This window comes from Mercenaria mercenaria, chromosome 15 (genome assembly GCF_021730395.1).
Source record: "Mercenaria mercenaria strain notata chromosome 15, MADL_Memer_1, whole genome shotgun sequence".
Lineage (NCBI taxonomy): Eukaryota > Metazoa > Mollusca > Bivalvia > Venerida > Veneridae > Mercenaria > Mercenaria mercenaria.
Genome location: NC_069375.1, coordinates 64377125 through 64399491, shown reverse-complemented (window position 1 = coordinate 64399491; position 22367 = coordinate 64377125). Strand labels below are relative to the sequence as shown.

The 22367-nt window shown below is 34.6% G+C and overlaps 1 protein-coding gene across 2 annotated transcripts in view; it reads right to left on the bottom strand.

Moving 5' to 3' along the window:
* LOC128549130 (uncharacterized) overlaps nt 1-22367 on the bottom strand; it is a 49025-nt gene that overhangs the window by 18296 nt on the left and 8362 nt on the right. Inside the window, exons 1-2 of one of the 2 annotated variants that reach the window (XM_053525448.1) lie at nt 11394-11673; nt 5929-6019 (exon numbers count right to left, since the gene is read on the bottom strand). In XM_053525448.1, the coding sequence (XP_053381423.1) occupies nt 5929-6013 (85 nt within the window). In that variant the 5' untranslated portion in view covers nt 6014-6019; nt 11394-11673. Of the gene's footprint in view, nt 1-5928; nt 6020-11393; nt 11674-22367 lie in introns of those variants that run through there. The other variant, XM_053525449.1, reaches the window with a different exon arrangement.

The following is a 22367-nucleotide window of genomic DNA, read 5'->3' as shown; positions in this document are numbered from 1 at the left end:
CATGATTTGTTTTATCTGTTTAAACTGCAAATTGAACTATAGTTCTAGTTGGTGAATAGTAGAATCAAGGAATTGCATATTACAATCTCAATATTTTGGACATAAAATTGTCCAGTATACCCGAGTACACCTCACTCAAATGATTATATTTTTACGTTGAATCTACCAATTTTTTATAATTTATATAACATTGTGTTGCCAATAAATTGCTCTATAACGTGCCAAAAACCGCATTTTAGAATAACACGCAGTTACGGAACTACATACGGAGTAACATTACATATTAAACGCCCCTCGTACTGCCCCTTGCTCGCTTTTCAAGAGTCAGTGGCACGTGGAGTTACCGACTCAAGCTCGTCTAACTCACCCTCGAAGAAGAATGCGTAAAATGATTCATATAACTCTTCAGCGCGCTCGTCAGAGACATGTACACCACTGGGATCTTGAGCATCAAACAAGTTTTTTCACACCCGCCCTCTGAGAAAAAGATCTGGCCCCGTGTTTACAAAACATTTTCAGTCTCAGAGTTTGATAATGAAACTTAATTTCTCATTTATATCTAAAAAGCACGTTTAAGTTTTAAGTTGATAACTATTTTAAAGTGATTATTCGGTACTGATGGTCAGTCTCATTTGGAATTTAACCTTGAAGTTTTGGTAAAACTGATATTGAAACTCAAACTCAGCTGAGATCGTAAAAGGTTTTGTGAATACGGGACCTGGTCATTGTCAAGATAATGAAAATTCTTAGTAGTTTTGCAAAAGGCACGCACCGCCGCGTTGACGGTTTTTGCACTCGAGTTTATAACTTTTATAAGCTGATAGTTTACGCGCCGTGAGATGATGCTCGAGATAGCAATAGGTGTATTTGACCTTTTTGTAGCTACATTTTCTATAGCACGTTTTACATTTTTGATGATCGTCTCTTCTTTACACGAAGCCATGTTTACAGTCCCTAAATGTATAACAACTGAGCCAATTTGCTCATTTTCTTTAAGCGTTATTTTTGAGATAAGAGTATATACGGATGTCAGAGATTTCCCCGAATACGACACTTTTTTGTTTTTTTATTTTTAACATGAACACGCTTCGTGTTTGAATCTCCTATGATCAAATGAACTGTGTTTGTGTTTAGTGAAGTTAAACAAATATTTTTGTTCATACTATTTACACAATTTTCAAGTTCTTGATCTTCCTCAGTTTGCGTTTTCACATCACCCGGGAGAGTCTCATCATCATCATCATCGTTATCATCATCTCCGTCGTCATCATCACTACTGCTTTTAGTATCATCACTTCTCAATAGGTTGATTCTGTTAAGATCGTTCTTATTTTGAGCAGAATGTTCGGCCGACTGCTTTGTTATGTTTACTAGTATAAGGTTAAACAAACTGCAATATAATGGTAATAATGCATCCTTCCATTGTTTAATGTGCTCATTCAATATATTTATCTTTGGGGGAACTAGCCTGGTTTTTTTAAAGTTTTTGATAGCTTTTTCAATTTCAGAAGCTGTAAATGGCTGATTAAGGTAGTCATTGAAATTAGAAACAGAATCAATATCAAATGGGGCAAAACTGTTATCAGACTCATCACTGTTAAATTTCTGAAAGTGTTCATGACAAGATTCTAATGATACTTATTTAAAATTTCCTTACGTTCACCGGAGTAATTATTAAGCAAATTCTAGTAATCGTTCGGTTTGCTGTGTCGAAGGTTTTTTCCAATTTTTAACAATGTTCTCCTGAAAACCCTTAAATTTTGTTTTGAGTATATATTTGTTAGATTTGCAACAATCTTTCAACTCAGCGAGGTTATTTTGTGAACGAAACTGTCTAAAATTACGTTTAGAAAGATGATAATCTTTCTGTTTTTTCTACATTCAGAGTCACACCAAGGTTTATTGGCTACCTTCTTATTTACAGGTTTATTCTGTATAGTTTTAAATAAATTGCTGCTTTCAGTTGCATCAGTAAGTACATTGCCTGTTTTCATGGTAACATTATTAATAAAATCTAATGTACAATTACCTTCATTCATACATTTATCAATATCATAGTAGAGATCATGTACAACTTCTTGATCAATATTACTCAAAAATACATTTAGTTTATCAGCATCCCAAGTTGGCTTAACTGAATTATCAATATCAGCATCTGGTACAATATTATCTTCCACAACAAATGTGGTATTTGAAACTTCAAGTGTAAAAGCATCAGGATTGTGTACACCAGATAATATTGGATCAAATGGTAATATTTCAAATTACCTCATTTAAGGAAAAATCTCAGGTGACAGTAATTCATAGTTTACTAGGCTTACACTTTCACATGTAGTTTCACCAATAAATACATCTTTTCCAATTCTACCAGTTCATTAAGTCTACGACCATACTTGTTACAGACAACATCTTTAGAAAATCTTTCCAAAGGAAAAACAATCATGTCAAGTTTATTTTTACTTAGTAACTGTTCAGTTTCATTGACAAATAAATCATTCGCAATATGGCTGTCAACAGATATAAAATCTGGAAGTTTACTTGTATTTAATTTGTATACTTTTGATGGTCTCATCCTCGTTGCAGCGCTGACCTTCCAGAATCTCATCCTTATATTCGCCATATAAAGACGTCGGACATTCCATCATTGCTTTGTTTTTACAACGGTACTATATGTTGGTGATCTTTTGTCCCCCTCTGCTTGCCTGTCTGACACCCGCCCGCTTAGCTCAGTAGGTAGAGCGTCGGTCTACGGATCGCGGGGTCGTGAGTTCGATCCTCGGGCGGGGCGTATGTTCTCCGTGACTATTTGATAAACGACATTGTGTCTGAAATCATTAGTCCTCCACCTCTGATTTATGTGGGGAAGTTGGCAGTTACTTGCGGAGAACAGGTTTGTACTGGTACAGAATCCAGGAACACTGGTTAGGTTAACTGCCCGCCGTTACATGACTGAAATACTGTTGAAAAACGGCGTTAAACCCAAAACAAACAAACAAAATTGCCTGTCTGACTGTTTATTTGGGCATCTGAAGTAGGCATGATTGGTTTCGCCACATATTTTGCATGCTGTGCGGTTATTGTCCGCAAATAGGCGGAGGGTAAACCGACCTATTTCCATTGTGTGGGGGAGAAGTGGGGCACAGTTCAGTATTTTCATATAACGTGTTCCATTTTCTATGTTTGTGTTTCGTATCTTGCCTCTAAAAACACTGCCATTTAAAACCTCTCCGAACTGGCAAAGCTGACATAATATTGTAGTATCTGCCATTTCAAATGGAGCATCTTTAATTTTCAAATTTGTTATTATATTGTCAACGTCAGACAGCGGTATATAACGGTTATGTAACGTGTAAAGTGTATTTTAAATACACTTATGCTTAAGCTCCTATCGTGGAGATAAACTACGTAAATTACGTAGACTTTAATCTTCTACCGTAAATTATGGGCGAGGACTGCCGTTCGGAGCTTTTTGAACAGTCCATAGACACTTTCAGAGTATGATATACCACTTGCTATACATCATTTTATTAGATATCTCCTTTCAAATGAGTTCATACTAAAATGTTTTCTTGCGGATGAATATGGCATATCATTTATCTTCAACATCGAATATTATTGGAGAACGCCGCTCGGAACCCTTGAAATAGCCCAAAGACCATCTTTCAGGGAAGGTAACACCACTTGTTATATATCATTTGAAAAGTAGTTATACTGTCTTCGGAATGCATTTAGGCCCAGGTTCCTATTATTGGGATGAATAAAGTAGATCATACAATCTTCTACTGTGAGTATCATAGAGAAAAAGCCCCTCTTTCGGGATATGTTACACCATTTTTCATACATCATCTTGAAGGTATTTTTTAAACGCATTTACGCGGAAATTCCTATATTGATGATGATTAGGGTGTATTTTATCTTGTTCCTTAATCATTTTTTGAAAAACTTCGTTCGAAGCATTTTGAATAGATGACAGATCCTTTCAAGGAATGTGACACCTCTGACCATACTTCATTTTAAAGATATTTACATTGTCTTTCGATCGAATTTATGCTCATGTTTTTATTTTTGGGATAAAATCGGTATTTCATTTAATATTTCATCTAAAGCCTTCCTATACAACGTCATTTGGAGCGCATTAAACAACATGCAGACCAACTTTCAGGGAATATGACGACACTTCTTCATACGTACAAAATTGTTTATTACACCCTGTGCATCCTCAAAGTACTCACTTTAAAATACATGCATTTGAAATACATTAAAATGTATAATTTAGTAATGTCACATTCCCTGACAGTTTGTCTAAAAGTTGCTGAAATTACCCTAGCAATGATTTACATGGCATGCAAGACCAAATATTAGAACATTTTCCGTTATATATCCAATTTCTTCAGGCAGATCACTACCAAATACTTCAGAGATGTAAAAGGATGACTAGGAGCAAGCTCCTACTTGGTCCGATAGATACCTTATTTCACCAGAAACTGTATGAAGCAAACAAAGAAGAAGAAGACTACCAAATAAAATGTACGCCTCCGCAGGTAAGTCACAAGTAGTCCAAATATAAATAGTGCTGATCGTTTTCCCTTTCCTCGTGCCCATTCTTAATAGCATCGTGTTTTCTTTTACTCTAAGTGGTTTAGTATCTATCACTCAGCATATCATTCTATTGAAATCGGAGTGTTCCTATTAAAGCTTGCACATATTTTGTTAAATTTAACATTACGAATCAGCTTCCAGGCCATTCTGTTCACCAGACGGAACAACTGCGATGTCATTTAAGGAACATTCACCCTGACTATACGTGGAGGTCGTCAAAACAGCGACCCGTTATCAATTTGCAGCGTTGATGTAACTTTCGCGTCTTTCGTTTAGCTGTTCATACGAAATGAACGTCATAATTTCCAACGACAAAGAATATGGCGAAATTAAATATTAATAAGATGACATGTTTTGCGGCTTTATGTCGTTTTATTTTCAAGTTTCAAAAAATATTCTTAAGGCTACCTAAAAAAGAAACCGTGTTAAACTCAAGTCAGACTTGTATGTGTGCCGTTTATGTTTTATATACGATCGACAAATTCAGACATTATTTACTATTTTACAGAAATAAGACGATACATTGATCCATTAGAGCTCTTAGATATGCGTCATATTGCATGAAATACATTTCAGATAATTCTTTTACTGGTGGATGTCCCCACATTCTTATTGTAAGAAGGGTACTGTGCGTGCGCGCGCGCGCGCGCGCGTGTATGTGTGTGTGTGTGTGTGTGTGGTCGGCTTAATTGTTCAGTGTTATCTACGGCGGCGTCTACTTGTAGTAGTAACACAAATGTCCAGCTTCATAGTGCTGTCGAAATGAGTTATCACGCTGTAGAAACGTGACACGATAACCCGCCAAGTCACATTATACTAATACCTGGCAAACCGGTCAAAGAACTATCCTCATAATCTTTAGCGCAAAGAGAAAAAGCTACTAGTTCCCTTTTTCAACATTTTGATGTGATGCAGCCAGGGAACGAAGCCATGATATCCCGCACTCGAAGTTTTCACCACTACAACTGGAGGACGTCAGACAAAATTAACAATGGTCATAACTCCTTGAAAAATGTCTTTCAAACCCGTAAAATATGTTCACATGGCTTTCATACAGACCACTCGTTTGAAGTCACATATGATAAAAGAGTAACGCGGAAAAAATAATTCCACTTTAAGGCCAAACTCTACAATAAATAATTAGACATGGATGTGCTAAAAGTATTTATTTATTCTAGTAGTGAATCATCCCGTTTAGTTGATTTGCAGCAAATGGTTGCTGAAAAATAGTCAAGTCAAGAGTGACGTGTCAAACGCACGGCTGGATGATGTGCCGGCCATATGTTACTTTGTACATTTTAGGGTGAAAACAAAATTTTGCAAACTTACCCGGAGTCCCTGTAAATGCTTCGTTATCATGGTAACTGGTTGACCGATCTATAAGTAATTTGCCGTCACTGCTATGATCTTCCATAACGCACTGGAAGTACAAAACAGGTAAATGTTCTTAATACACGTCTGAAGAAGTGTATCGTTAGTTCAAAACCTTTGCATATATCTACCTGTGTTTTCCAGTATCATGTGTCAACATTAAGAAATCTAAATGCTCTGATAGAAAGTTTTAATACCTCGATTCATTTTGCAATACTTTTTAAAATACTAACAGTAAATCTCAACTGTTAAGGCAAGTATGTCTTTATGAATCTCAAGTCGAACATACTGACCATCTGAAAGGTGTGACACTGTTTTAAGACAGTAAATTCAGTTCAAACTCTCTACTGTATACATCAAAGAAATTAAAATCTTCTAGAGACTGAGGTTGTTAATCTAGACACATGCATTTAGAAAAGAAAACAAAGAGGTGTTTGTCCTTAAGTGTTGTTGTTAAAAGAAGTTATACTGATATTGCACAAATATCAATTCAGGAATAGGATTTACATATACATAACATGCTTGTACAAAGCAGTATGACATCAAAGTATCTTAAAACAAAAAAAGTAAGAAAGCAGACTTAATCGAAGTAATTTTTCACTACTTAGGCTAATACTTAGGTATCCAGAATGTATGGAAGAAGTTAAAGCTATAACTCTTTATGGAATGATATTTAGGTAAATATTACACAATGCCTGCTGACTGTTACAATTTACTCACTGACACTCCCATTGTGCTTACTGGTATAGTAATCATGCATGCTGGCACCTTTAACAAGCTTGTTGACAATGATACCACGCTTGTTGACAATGATACCATGCTTGCTGACAATGATACCATGCGTGCTGGAAGTTACAACTTCTTTGCTGCTTAGACCCTGATATCTATATCATAATTTCATTTGGCAAAATAACAGTGCCGTGTACCGTATTGGAATATTTCAACATGTTATGGTTATACTGGTTAATCTGTAATGCATCTAAGAACAAAATTCACGAACTGATCAACCAGTAAGGAAAATGTAATCAGGCACTAGGCAAAATAGGAGTAAGCTTAATGTCATTTCAAAAGTATATGTCACATTTTGATACCAGGGGGCGCTATGTTCAAGTGGTCGTGTTTTTCCGTACTTTGAATAATTATTTGCCGGAAAGATTATCGAGGATATCCGAATATGTATAGAGATCTTACAATAGTTACTTCCCCTTTTTTGCAAATCGCAATTTGTCTTAACTTTATTATCCCCCACCGATGAAATCGGGATGGGGGGGGTATTGAAATGGCGTTGTCCGTCCGTCCGTGCGTCCGTCCGCAGCCATTTCTCAGTAACTAGCAGGTAGAATTTTTAATTTTGTACCCACACCTGGTCACCACCTTGCCTTGGTCACACACCCTCCCCCTCTTAGCCCCCCCCACCCCCCAAAAAAAAATCATTCCTTTTCATTTTCTTTTTCAAACCTTCCATGAATATTTATTAGCATGCAGAGTTGTACCATTCCCCCACCTCACTCTCCACTCGGTCTTGCCCACCACCCCGATCATACGTCCCCATCCCCCACCCAGTGTTTTTTTTTTTTTCATTTTTAATTTTCCATCAATATTTATAATCAACAGGTGAAATTTTGCCCCCCCCCCCCCCCCCCCCCCACACAAAAAAAAAAATAAATAAATAAATAAATAAACAAAAAAACATTCATTTTCAGTTAAAATGATTTTGACGAAATTATTTGCTTCTTAGTAACATCCTTAACTTTTTGCCAGAAATATTTTTTGCCATTCCTCATCTCAAGCCCTTTCGGCGGGGGATACCAATTCATCGAATTTGCTTGTTTATTTTTAATGTTGCGTTTATTTACAAGTGACGTGTTATATAAATGGAAGACTTACAGTTTGAAATTCCTGAGATTTCACAAATTAAACTGGCTGTTAAGGACAGAATTTTGCAGATTGCTAATAATGTGTCAAACTGTCATTTTGAACATGTAGAATATGAACTTGAGTCAGTGATGACTGTTTTGACACTTAGCCAAGAGCTCATTAAAATTCGTTATAGGCCGGATATTCCCGTTACCTTTCGTGAAAACTACAAACTTGCGCCCCCTGGTATCAAAATGTGACGTGCAATGTTGCACTTTGCATTATGCTTACTTTCAACTTGCTTAGTGGCTGATTGCATCTTTCATATTGTGTGGTCACATCGTGTATTTTCTTCTGTGAGCATTGTAACTGTGCAATGTTGCTTATATACAGTCCCGGCATGTTGAAATATTCCAAAACGGTACACGGCACTGTCATTTGGCCAAATGAAATTATGATATAGATATCAGGGTCTAAGCAGCAAAGAAGTTGTAACTTCCAGCACGCATGGTATCATTGCCAGCAAGCATGGTATCATTGTCAACAAGCGTGGTATCATTGTCAACAAGCGTGTTAAAGGTGCCAGCATGCATGATTACTATACCAGTAAGCACAATGGGAGTGTCAGTGAGTAAATTGTAACAGTCAGCAGGCATTGTGTAATATTACCTAAATATCATTCCATAACTCTTGATAATATATTTTCTGTAAGAAGTAACATTAATAATTTATTAAGAGCTATGTCATGGTTCCATCCAGTATATTTCTGTTGTCTACATGTACATTTTATAAATAGAGTGAAAGTGCATCAAGACATTTTATCGAACATTAAGAATAGTACATTTGTTTGGTAGCATTAGTGTCACATGATACAGGTGATATTGTGAAACTTTTCGTACCCGAGATAAAGTGAAAGCGTGTCAGTCTTAAATCTAGATGGGGGTATAGTAAATTAATTATTGATGTCAGATAAATGGCCCATGTGCCATACATGGATGATGTTCTTAGTTTTTATTTTATTGAACAGATACTTAAAAGTAAATATTTTCCACATAACTGACAACTATCCATTTTAAAATGAATTGAAAATAATGTTACATTTGAAAACAAGAGCTGGCATCTGTATTGTGTGTGCATATTTATAAAGAAGTTTACCAAAGCATTATCCACAGATATTACCTGAGAGAAATATAAAAAGTGAGGAGTAGGATTACCAGTATGTGTGTGTGTGTGTGTGTGTGTGTACGTGTGCGCATAAGTGTGCGTGCGTGCGCGGGTTTGTAAACTGGGTAATTTCGTATGAATACACACCAACGTACCGGGGATACGCCACGAACCGGGGAATTCCCCCAATTCAATATAACAACACCACGTTAATCCTGACCTTGAAATGAGTCATCTCTCGAAATTTGAGCCTATTCTGAGCGATAGAAATTTATTCCCCAGTAGGCAGGTTTTAGTCATACACATATCTCACACACAGAATTTTACCTGAGTGTGTGTCCTTCGCCATTTACTGCAGTTACCCGGTTAACCTGTATGCAACTCGTAGTACATACACACCAATGTTTAAATCATTATCACTAATCTAACTATGTTTTCGACATTTTAAGCTTATTGGTGAAATAAAAATGTTGATAATTAATTAATTACCAATTTGAGATGTTCCCACATTCACAAGGCGATGTTATATATCTATATTTCAGATATCTTATCGTTTCACCATTTCGCTTTTATTGCTTTGTTAATAAAATCATTTTATAATAGAAATACTAAATTGAGAATATTATCATATTCAGGAGCATCACTCAAAACATACAGTTTATATTTGGTCTATCAATGTATACAGTTTACAAACTTTCAACCACGCTACTTATATATTATATGCATTGATTTTTTTCCGGAAAAATCTGTCAGTATTAGATCTATAAAGAAGTTCTTAAAGCTTTTCACAACAGTCAGTGCCATATGTTAATAGATGACACCACTACATTACAATTATGTTATAAATGCAATGTATGTAACAGTCTGCGTTTTATACTGTTAAGCGTGCAAAAACAAAGGAATTTCATTTAAGAAACACAGAAATAATTGAAAGTAACATTACCCCCTAACACTGCCAGTTTCAGTGTTACATGAAAGAGAATGAAACGTCCATGATGTGCTTGGTAATCATTTGGTCTCCCAAAATTACTGTGCTGCATTTGAAAAACGGCTGCAATTATCTACGTTTGGTGAAGTGTAGTAAATACTACAAAGCCGAGATATTTTAAAACTTTTAGCTCATAACAATACTGCAATAAACACAATGGGTAAATTTATATATATATATATATATATATATATATATATATATATATAAGGTATCAAGGATCTGACTCCAGTGCGTTGTTAAAAACTGTTTAAACACGTGGCAAATTCTAAGGCCTAGATCATAGCTAACTCGTGAGTACCTCTCATGCATTTATCTTAACACGGGAATTCCATGCTCTTTATCCGCGGTGTTTTGTTCAGGTAACAAAGCATAGGCTATAAAGTGTGTTGTACATGACCAAAATAATTGTAGTTTACGACGATTCTAATAAAAATGATAATGCTGCAGCTGCACGGGTTTAGTATCATTTGTCAAAATATTGAAAACTTAGACATTAACTAAACACATGGAAATCACAGCAAGACAATGAACTTAGTGAAATTAAATGTTCACATAACAGGTAGATACATCCTATAGGAAAATTGTTCCCAGAATCTGCACCCTGAAGTACACTATTTTAAAACCTTTAGAAACAATAACAGTAATCTACAGATGAGTTCCCAAGGTGTCAGAAAATACAATATGTAATGCAGTGTATGAATTCCGATATCTTCATAACTTGTCATACGTGTACAAATCGTTAATTGAAACTTGAAAACAGAGAAATTTTATTGCCGTTGTTGTGAAGGATTTTAATAAATATAAAGCTGTCAAATACATAAAGACATTATTTGTTGTTTAACTGACCAACACAAAACAAGACATTTTCCTATTCGGTGACACACTAACGCAGTATTTATTATGTGTGCAAGTACATTCATTTTTAGTTCTGACAGTGGCATACATATGCTTTTCTGGAATTAATGGCATTAAGGGAAACACAAATATGTCATAATCATAAAAATACTTACGATATAAAAGTTTTGGTTAAAACAATAATACCACATGAATTTAAAATATATTTGACTGATTTCTTTTTTAAAATTACTCTTCCTTGATCAGAATGATTTTTACATATCTTTTTGCTTAACTTATTTGTTTGATCTTAAATACCTCATACCTCAATCTCCTCCCCTCAATAAAAACTGTTACAAATCATTGCGCAAATTATTGCATCTATTTCGGACTCCTACTTACGAGGTCATGTTAAAAAAAATATATAAGATTTCGATCTTTCAGTCGTTCAATTTAAAAAAAAATGTTTCACTTTTTAATGTTATTTATAAGCTAGTTCAGCGAGTGATAAAACATTTGGTTTCAAATGCAAAACTGAAACTATGGGATACGGTCAAAATAAATGTTTTATTTTTACCTTATGTAGATTTTGGTACTCCTAATCCTGCAGCTTAGTAAATATTACACAATTGTCATTCATATAATAATTTCTATTGTAGTGCGCACTTTAATATCACTGTAAAAGCTCACCGTGCTCAAAAGTAGATGATACCATACTGGTTTATGTCAAAATAAGTTTTACCACTATTGCAAAAAGTGGATGACAGATAAACATAATTTGATATCCTTTCATGATCTTTTCAACATTCAGACACGCCAATGAAGAAATTTTAGTAATCTTCAAAAGATTTATCAGATAAAATGGCGATCAAAATATGTTTACTGTGTAAAAAATTCAATATATCATATCAGATACATTTGTATCACAATCGAAACATTATATGCTAAATGCAAAAGAAAATTTTACAATACAATGAAAATATTGCTTTTAAATGTAAATAGCGAAATGAATGCCGGAAAGTAAGTATTTTGCGTTTCCGTTTGCTTAGATCACATTACGTTATATGCACATAAGCTGCAGCGTCATTGCATTTGTAAAAACAAAATGGGGAAAAAAGCTGTTGACAGCTGCTTTCTAATGATATTAAGAGACAGAAACTTCTTGTTGCACGTTTATACTTATCATTCCTTCAAAACTGTACGAGTATTTTATACTAATAAAAAGTTATGATACTAGAATAGCTGCTTAATTATTACCTGTGGTGACCGCTACGGCAGGATGTAATGTATACCTATATCGCAGTTTAACATTAAATGTGTGACAAAAAATTTCATCTTACACCTCATCTCTACATTTAATTCGAAAAATGACGATATGCGTGTGCGTATGTTAGTATCTTGAGTTAGGTGCCTACCATGTGCATTATAGACCTACTCCGGTCATACTGGCCATTCGCTTTCCGAGGAAGCTACGAGTTCTATTTCTTTTCCCAGAATCTTCACCCTTGTGGAGATTCAACTGACCTGCACAAAGGGAATTGGATTTCTTTTTTCACATCCTCCCGCTGAATAGTGTCAGAATTGGTTGCGGTAAGCCTTGATCTCGTATATATGTAATAAAATGGGTGTGTTAAAACGTACCAAATAGCTATTACCAAACATTCACAATTATTGCATTTTGCATTCGTTTAACATTCGGATCCCGAATTGAAATTCGCGCTCTTCGCGTCATCATTTCGTACTCGGGCACTTACAATCGGTGCAAAAAAAAAATCCACAAGCAAAGTTTACATCCTACGTTTTCTGGTGATTTTATGTTTAATTTCCTACAATATAAATTCATTTTCCCAAACCTAATCTGATTTCAAAGCATGGTTTAGATTAAAAAGAAAAGAAAAACGATGAATTTGTTGGTGCCAAAAGAAAAATCACTTGAAACTTAATTACTTATTATTTTAGTTTATATCATATGTATTTCATTTTATCAAAGGGACAACGGTGTGGCTTATTTTCACTAATTTTGAAGAATATTAAGCGCTAAATTGTTGTTGAAGCGATAGATAATGTCGCGGAGTTATGTGGTTTTATGATCAACTGATGAAACTTCATTTATGCTGTAATCATCAATTAATATCTATTTAAGTGTTCTTTTTTAACTTCATGAGGTAAATTCTAAGTTAACGCCACAAAAAGTGTATCGATGATTTGATACGCATTTTGCACTTATCTCTGTTGTGAGTGAAAGAAGACTTTTTTAGAGAAAACAAATGTCCTTTTCAGCATGAGAACTTTATAGGGGCAATGGTTTGAGCATTTTTACATTTGATTCTACTCGAATGAGCTTCATCAAGAAGTATATAATACATACACCTCCCAACAAGCAGGTCTCCATCGCAAGAGAGACACATTATAAACGAACCACAAATCGGTAAATGTACCCTGGGTAGATCGCGGAGTTAAATGGTAATGTTTTTTCCTTTTTATTTTATAACAAAATTATAACGACAGCGCAACAAAGTGTGTTTTTATCAAATATCCTACTTTTCTTGGTGAGTCGCCCACAAACCCTCCTATGGGGGAGTGTGAGACAAAATCTCTGATTGTCGTCGCTTTGCCTTACCACTCAATATGCCCAACAACCATGAACAAACGCGCGTACACAATTGCCTCGGTAAAATTTAGTCTTTCGCTACGGCCATGAAAATGCAGGGACACCGTATCATTGCAGAGTTTGAATGAACGATTCCCCGATTTTTATTTCCTGTTTCCACATATTGAACCTGGAATTGTACTTTGCAAATAAGCGAGAAAGTTTTTTTCTAAGAAAATCAAGTTTTCGTTAGCCTATTATCAGAGAGAAAAACGCAAATAAAGATAAATGCTTTGTCACTGTCATTCTTCCTGATTTAGGGTTATGTGTTAGTGTCAGTTCTATCTTATTCAAATTAATTACCTACATACTTCTATTGTTTTCGTCTTAACTTTAACAAATATTTTCCTTTGACAATGTATACAATGCATATATAATAATACACATTTCAAATGCCGGAACACAACAACTGAAATATTACACCGATTGGAAGATAATCCCAGTGAGTTGTCTGTTTATTGTTGTTGTTTTCTTTTTGTTTATTTTGCATGAATTCCTTCGTCCGAATGTTTTTATAGGAACCACTAATATGTTTTGACTGTTAATTCTGACTTTGCTGTGGAACGAGTAGAATTGAACCAAAAATAAAATGTCTGCTTAGCACAGATTTGTGAATGCCTAATGAAAATATTTAGTTAAAACATAAAGAAGGAACTAAAGTACACAATATTACTTATTATCGAAGTTCAACAATTGCTGTAGGCAAAAAGTGATTTAAACATAAAATTGATACAACCAGATACTGTTCTGTGCTTTATTATGTATCTGTCTCATGTGTCGTTTGTTATTCGTTTGTTAAATGTCTTTTCATAAACAGTTATTTTAATGTTAACTTCTGATATAGACAACTTTGATTGAATGTCGAATATTAACGTACTATATGTATCAACATACAAATTATAGAATTTCCTCTATTGACTGACCGCCTCTGTGTTCGGATGGTTAGAATTGCTGACTTAAAATCAGTCTAATCTTTCACTAATTAAGGGACAGGAGTTCAATCCTTGCTACCGACAGCTTGAGTACTAGTATTTGATCTTTTCTGTAAACTGCTCGCCTGACATAACTGAAATACTTTTAAAAATGGCGTAAAACCCGTCAAATCAAATTAAATCCCCCGATTGACTTTTCTCATATATATGGTATGTCACTGGAGTCTCCGCATACACCATTTTAATAGTTAATTCCTCGTTCCAACTATACGCACGCACCCGTTTAGTTATACGCTTGTACCGCTTTACACTAATACCCCGTTTTCTTGAACCACACGAGTCTGCATTTCGTCTATACGCCAATACCCGGTTTGTTACACATTCACCTCAGTTGGTTTAAACACAAAATTCCCCGTTTTGAATGTGAACAATCTTATTGCTTAACAATTGAAGATAGCTTTAATCTAAAGCCTCGGATAATTTAAAGATGATAAATATAAGAGTTGATAGAAATATAAAAACTGTAGCTACAGTTATACAGAAGTTCCCAGTTGGTAAGTTTAAAACTTACATCCCCGATTGATAGCGTTTACAAGTATGTGTGTGTGTGCGTGCGTACGTGTAAGCGTGTGTATGTCTGCTGTTGAAGGTGGCGGTATGACAGATACTAAGAATACATAAAAGACATAAATGTATGGCTGGTATTAAAGGACAAGAAACAATTTTAGGAAGTGTGGATGATGAAAACAAGTTATAGAGTTTTGCAGTGTTAATACAAAAGGCTCCTACAACCGGAAAACTTTGTAAGTATTTGTCCCTTGTGTTTGTCGGCAAATGTGTTAGGACTAATTATCTTTCAAGAAATTTAAGAGATTAGAATAAAAAATATTTTATTTAAATTTCAACAGTGACCTTGACCTAAAAGCATATATCATGCAAATGGCACATTGTTTTATCATGTGGAACATGGGTGTACAGTACAAATATAATCCACCAGTCCACATAAAAGAAATTAAGCAGAAACAATTGACATTCAATACTGAACTTCACCTTTGACTGACAACCACGGTGGGCATGAGGGGTGTTATATATTTCAATACCTCCCATTATTAGACTTAATTAAATCGAGTCTGGTATTATTTTCTTTGCTTGCAAAGGTTCTTCTAAAATATTTCATTCAACCGGGATTACAGCATATATTTGTTTTAATTTATATCAACATCTCATTGCATGTATACTCAAGATCCATTACATGATACAGCTATTGCAGGCTTTGAATAGTTTGCAAGACACTTAGGCTATAGAAACTGGTAAAAATGAATTAAAATTAATAAAATTTCATCCGGGTGGACGCATTTGCAAAATAGAGATTCTATTCAGCGTTTATCCGTAAATATATAATATTTCAAAATTACATACGTCAGTAAAATATTGTGATTTGTATGGGAAAACAAAATAAAATATGTTCTAAAGGTCGTTTGCAACCGAGTGGATAGATGCGTTTACAAAAGTTTCTGTTTTCAATGAAGTGAAAAAAAAGAGTTAATGATACCGGATTCTGTTTTTAATGAAGTGAACAAAAAGAGTTAATGATCCCGGATTCTGTTTTCAATGAAGTGAACAAAAAGAATTTATGATCCCGGATACAGAGTTTTTAACTTGACAATTATAAACACATTCCGAAAATGATTGTCGATGGCGAATATATGCTTAAAGGGTACATTCATGAGAAATAAACCTCGCTGTGTCAAATAGTTTCGCTGTTTTAGTATTTTGCCTCAAAAAAGTTTCCCTAACAAATGCAAAATTGTGACAGGAGACCATGTATTTTAGTTCTAGCACGTTAGAAGTGCAATTACAAAGAGAAAATATGAAATTTGAATTGAGACTACTCATCGTAGGTTAAACAATAAAACAAAAGACTTTTTTGTTTTCAACGTCGCGATATATTTCTAATGGCCTAAGTTATGTTTTCAGATTATTCAATTCAGTTGATTTGTGTATGTTCGCGGTCTTTTTTTTTTATTTTATAGAAATACAGCTTTAGATTTTTCAGATAAATCATTATACAAAACACAATCTAGCAAAATGTATTGATTTCTACTTTAGAAATATGTATTGTTTGACATCTTGTACTCATTGTTATAACCAGGTTACGCCTGTTTACGCCTAGCTTTGGATTCGTCTTACGCCTGTTGATGAAAACGTGGCAATTAAAACGGCTTAGTTGTTGTTACTCCTTTGGTCCCGAATTAAACGAAATTTACCAAATGTTCAAATTAAAATGTTTAATAATATCTAAAATTAATTCAGTATCTAAACGTGGAGTCGGTATACCAGTGCACACCACAATACAATATACATATACATAACATATAAACCTCTACGGACAAAAGACACGCTGAAAATGGGAACATCGTTTAGAAATGGTCAGAAACCTTGAACAGTGAACAACCTCACACTTTAGGATCTAATAATAAAGAAACATCAGTCCACATAAAAGAAAGTTAGCAGAAAATATTGACCTTCAATACTGAACTTGACCTTTGACTGACAACCACGGTCATGTGCGCGACACATAGTCTGATCATTGGGAACATTTCTGTTTAGTAGTCATAATCCTTCAATGTAATAATAAGGTTTCGAGCAGAAACGAATCTTTACTTGACCATAAACAGTAACCTTTACCTTTAACCGACAACCGCTATCATGTATTGAAACATTGTCTCATCATGGAGAACGTTTGTGCATATAAAAGGTACAGAGTAGAAACAATTTTGTACTTGACCTTCAGTAGTGACCTTGACCTATAACCTTTAAGCATAATTTATATACATGCAAATTCTAACCATTGCCCTCTATTTACATCTACCAACTTTTATGAACCTAGCTTGAATACACTTTGAGTAATTTGAGGAGCTATATTTCATGGACGGACAGACGAACGGACTGGCAGACAGCAGAGGGCATTCCTATAGTCCCCTCCGGTATTACTGGTAGGGGATTTACAAAATAATGTAACAGTAAGTGTATAAAACAAAGAAAGTTGTACAGGGAGAGGGGATTAAGTGGGAGGAGGGGAGAAGACATTGAAATAGGATTAGAAGTGGGGTAAGAGGGATACAAGTACTAAAGAAACGTGAGATATAAATGAAACAAAGAAGAATGTCATACAAAACTTTAATAACTCTATTACAAAATCTGACCCAAGCGACGCTGACCATAAGGTGCCAGCCCCTTACTGATTATTATTGGGACAGTTGTTAAGATGTAGTAAAACTCAGAAGTTTGCCATAACACTTTTAACCAGTACAATTACAATTTTGACCCTTAACCTCGGCCTTTAGGATATCTGACTCTGAAGTATCAGATTCATGCAGCTTGTCTTCAAAACGTGAAGTAAAAAAATCTAATTGAGAATTTTGCCCACTAAAAAGCAAGTTCAAATTGGTGCATGTGACCTCGACATTTGCACATGACACTTTGACTTCAAATGGTGAAATTTTATGCAAAGTTATTGATATCGTAATAAACATCCATTTATAAAAAAGTTACAGACAAGAAAATAATACTAAAAATATTTTATCTCCGAATCCGACCCGCCCCTTGAGCTAGAGATTTTCTTCATTCATGCAGTAATCAACTTGTTATGGTGATTATTTGTGTAAGTTACTTGAACACCCATCCCTACACAATGAAGTTACTGGCCCGACCTATAAGTATGACCTCGACCTTTCAGACAGGGTCCCGAGTCTTGCAAATGACACATTGTCTTACCAATGGAAATATGAGTGCCAAGTGAATTTGAAATACTTTGATTAATGGTAGAGTTATGGTCTGTAACCTCTAGGTGTGACCTTGACCATGGGGCTAGGGGTCTTGGTCTTATGCATGACAAGTTGTCTCATAAACTAGCCACTAGACTGATAATAATATATTTCTACATTTTTCCTTTTTTGACGAATTTAATTTCAAAGAGACAAAAGCCAGTCTATTTTAGAGATTTTCACAGGGGAATGATGTTGAAATTATCAGTCTAGTACGATCCGAAATGCTCTCAGAGGGATGATTGGCACCTATGGATATTAGATTACCCATGGATAATTTGGTACATCATGCTCGTGGTCAAGTGTTATGCTGCTGATCATAAATTTGTTTACCTAACTGATTATTTATGGTGATAACTGAAGAACCATTCTCATTTAGGATAAACCACTTTGTTTTTGTTTTTTTTTTTTAATCGTGATGGTTTCTCTTGCAAATATTTTTATTAACAATAATATGTTTATTTTACTGAAAGGGTTATTATAATCAGTATATTTCTGAAACTGAAGAATGGACTTTAAAAGTTTCTTACAGCATGTCATTAGCAAAAGCACATTTTAAAAGATATGTTGAGTTCAAGTTTATTCAAACGATAAAGAAACTGCTTTGAGTAATAAAACTGTTCAAAGGTGTTTATAAAACAGGGACTTGTTGTCCCGTCGGAAAGCCAGTTAATAGTTTGTGTAGGAATTTTCACAGACATTTTTGTACGAAGTAGTCTAAACTCATGTGTATAGACAAAATTATGAGAAAGCTATACCAAAATTTAAAGAAACAAGTGTCAGCAAAAATGATTTCCATTCAGTGACCAAGTACCGTACTGCAGTCACTGCAGCAAACATTGATAAATTACAAACTTATTCAAGGTCGATGCATATATGGTGCACCATTCTAATTGCCAGATATCTAATGCTAATAGCTAAATACGATATTCTCTCTTTTATAATAAATGCGGAAATTTCAAATACCTAATGTTTATTTCTGAAAGATAATGCTAATTGTCCATTGATTTTATGAAATAAGGATCATGTCTTTTGTGTTTGATTTGAAGCACTTGCATGTTCTACCATGTCATGCCAACATCGGACAAAACATGTAATTATTCCGCTTTGAATGGAGTGCCGGTGCACCATGCTAATTTCCGAATGTCAATTCTAATGCTACATGCCAATATCTTAATGCTAAATACAAACTATTTAATGCTAAATGCTATTATCTTAGTAACTTATTTGTCATTTAGCATTTGGTAATTAGCATGGTGCACCGTTCTTCCATAGTACTGTTTAGCCATCAAATTATGACTCAATGTTTAAGATTTAGCACTTGGCATTAAATATTTTGCATTTGGCATGTGGCATTTTTCAAATGAAAGGGCGGAGGTATAAAGATAACTTCCTAATGCTATATATTTATGCCAAATATCAAATGCTAACTTGTATTTACAGCATTAAGCATTTTTGAAGTTAAAATGAAGTATCTGGTAAATTGAACAAGCCTTCCATATACTTTTATCAACTAAATAGAAAAAAGACTTGCGATTAATTGAACAAATGCATGTACCTTATAAGAGATGTGTAATTGAATGTTAATACGTAGAGTTACCGTTTCAACACTATAAACATTTTGAAACCAAATGTCTCTATTTAACATTATATTTTTTTACATATCAATTAATTTTTCATTTTAAAAACATTTAGCTCTGCTAATCTTTACCAAAGATTATACAAGTGTGGGGCTTTCTTGATTTGTAAAGAAGTACATAACTATTTGCAGTTAACTGAAGAATATAGTATGCAAGGTGTGAAATTTGCACAACTAAGAAACTTACAAGAACTAAGAGCTAGCTTAACTGTATTTCTAACAATGAGGCTTTTCTATCTTCTGCATTAATACCAATTTTGATGAACAGAATATGCTTTCATGTATTTACATACAGATTTTTAAAGCTAATATCTCCTCCAATTAATGTGACACCTGCATTAGATTCAGAAAAGCCATATACCTTATAACAGAATACATGATAAGAAGAAATGAAAGTATTCTGTCCGAATATTCTCTGAGCAAGATTGCAGATTTATGTGTCTGTACTTGTGTTTCACTGTCCTTCAAATACAACATTTTAGTATGCATTTATTCAGCCCTGCACCTGGATATTCATTTATGCACCAAGAGGTGATACCACTATATTACATGTGCATTCCGTCTTTTAAGTTACAAATATCGGTAATGCTAACTTTTCCGCTAGCTGTTCAGGGTGGGGGCATCTGTTCTACTCCTTTATTGTTCAGTTACAGTTTAATTCCATATGTCCATTTTATGACAAGCCATAAGAAATGTGTATCTTTCGGATTTTCCAATCTAACTTCAAGTACAAAGTACAGACAAATGAAATTCATTTCTGATAAAATTTCAACTCAGCTGACCCCTGCAGTTGTAAATTCCTGCTACTAGATGGTATCAATAAGTTACATAAAGGTGTGGCAGTAAGCCACTGATCTCTATCAGATAGGCTGTGGTCAGATCTTGCTGGCTCAGTTCACTACATTTAATCATAAAAATGTAAAAAAAGATATATCATAGTCTAGGAGCTAGTCTAGTTGTCTCATTATGGAAAATATGTGTACCCATTTACTTCGAAATGCCTGGATGAATGGTAGAATAATGGACCAGACAAGAATTAGACCATGTTAACTTTTGATCTGTAAGTTTTGAAGTTGACCTTGGAGCTACGTGTCTAGGTCGTGAGCATAATAGTTAGTCTCATTATGGGGAAAATTTATGCTAAGTACTTCCAAAATCCCTATCTGAATGGCAAAGTTATGGAATGGGCACAAAACAGGCCGTTTGAACATTTTCCCTCTAAGTGTCACCTTGACCTTGGAGCTAGGGGTATCGGTCTTGCTCATTACACTTTGTCTCATAGAGAGCATTTGTGCCAACTTATTTCAGACTCAATAAGTGGATTGCGTTAAAGACCGGACACGAAATTTGACGGACGGAGATGAAGGAAGCTGGCTATGTCACCCTTGAGACAACTTGTCAAACTAATGAAAAGTTTCACTTTAATTTAACAAGTACAGCAAGTTTCAGCTGATACCTTAAAACAACTGCCTTCACTTTACTAAAAAAGAAAAGAAAAGAAAAAAACAACAAATCCAAACAAACTCAAACGGGGTCTCAGATGCCAAGGCGAGTGCAATAGCCTTTCTTCTTCTTTTGACAGCCGAGCTGAAAAGGATAGCCATTCTAGAAAGATATATTATATACCTGTAATTTATCTTTGACTGATATATAATCAAAACGGTACTAATTAAAGATTACTCATACTTTTTGTAAACATTATTTTCTTTAGAAATAGTAAGTATCACATAACTATCTATAATATATCAAACGTTACCAGTTGTAGCTGTTATAAACAAGAGGATCATTGATCCTTAAGAACACACCTATGTAAAAGACTTCAAGAGTGTTTGTATAACGTACTGGTACAAGTACAGAGTTATGTTTATATAAATATCAAGGCTCTAGAGAAGAAGATATTCTAAGTTTCTTTTATATAAGCTAATATCATATATATGACATACATATGGTCATGGCCGTTTCTGAACCTGGGGCAATGATATGAACAGTTGAGGTAGACAGTCAAACCCTGATATCATATATCCTAGGAACATTTTGTGTAAAAATGGTATCAGACAGAATCTTCAGATTTTGAGAAATAGATACATACAGGGAAAAAGTGAAAACTTCCCCTGGTGGCGGCTATGATTTAAGACATTTCATAATAATTTGAAAATCTTTGTAGGTCACTAAAGGACCAATTGTGTAAAATTATGTTTAAGTCAGGCCAGCAGATTCATACAATAAAAGCTTTTAAGGATTCCACTATAAACATTATATGGAAAAGTGACCACGACCTCTGGCAACGATGTTTTTTGTTTTTTTTTTTGGTGAATCAGAATAATTTGGCCATTCTTTGTAGAAGGTCACCCCAGAACCATTTGGATGAAAATTATTTTTTCAGAACTGGTGGCCCCTATACATGTGCAACGAAACGGTGTCGTTAAAACAACTCTGTTAGATGACCATCCAAGTAACATCCAGGCCAAGTTTCATCAAAATTAATTCAGTGTTTTAGAGTAGA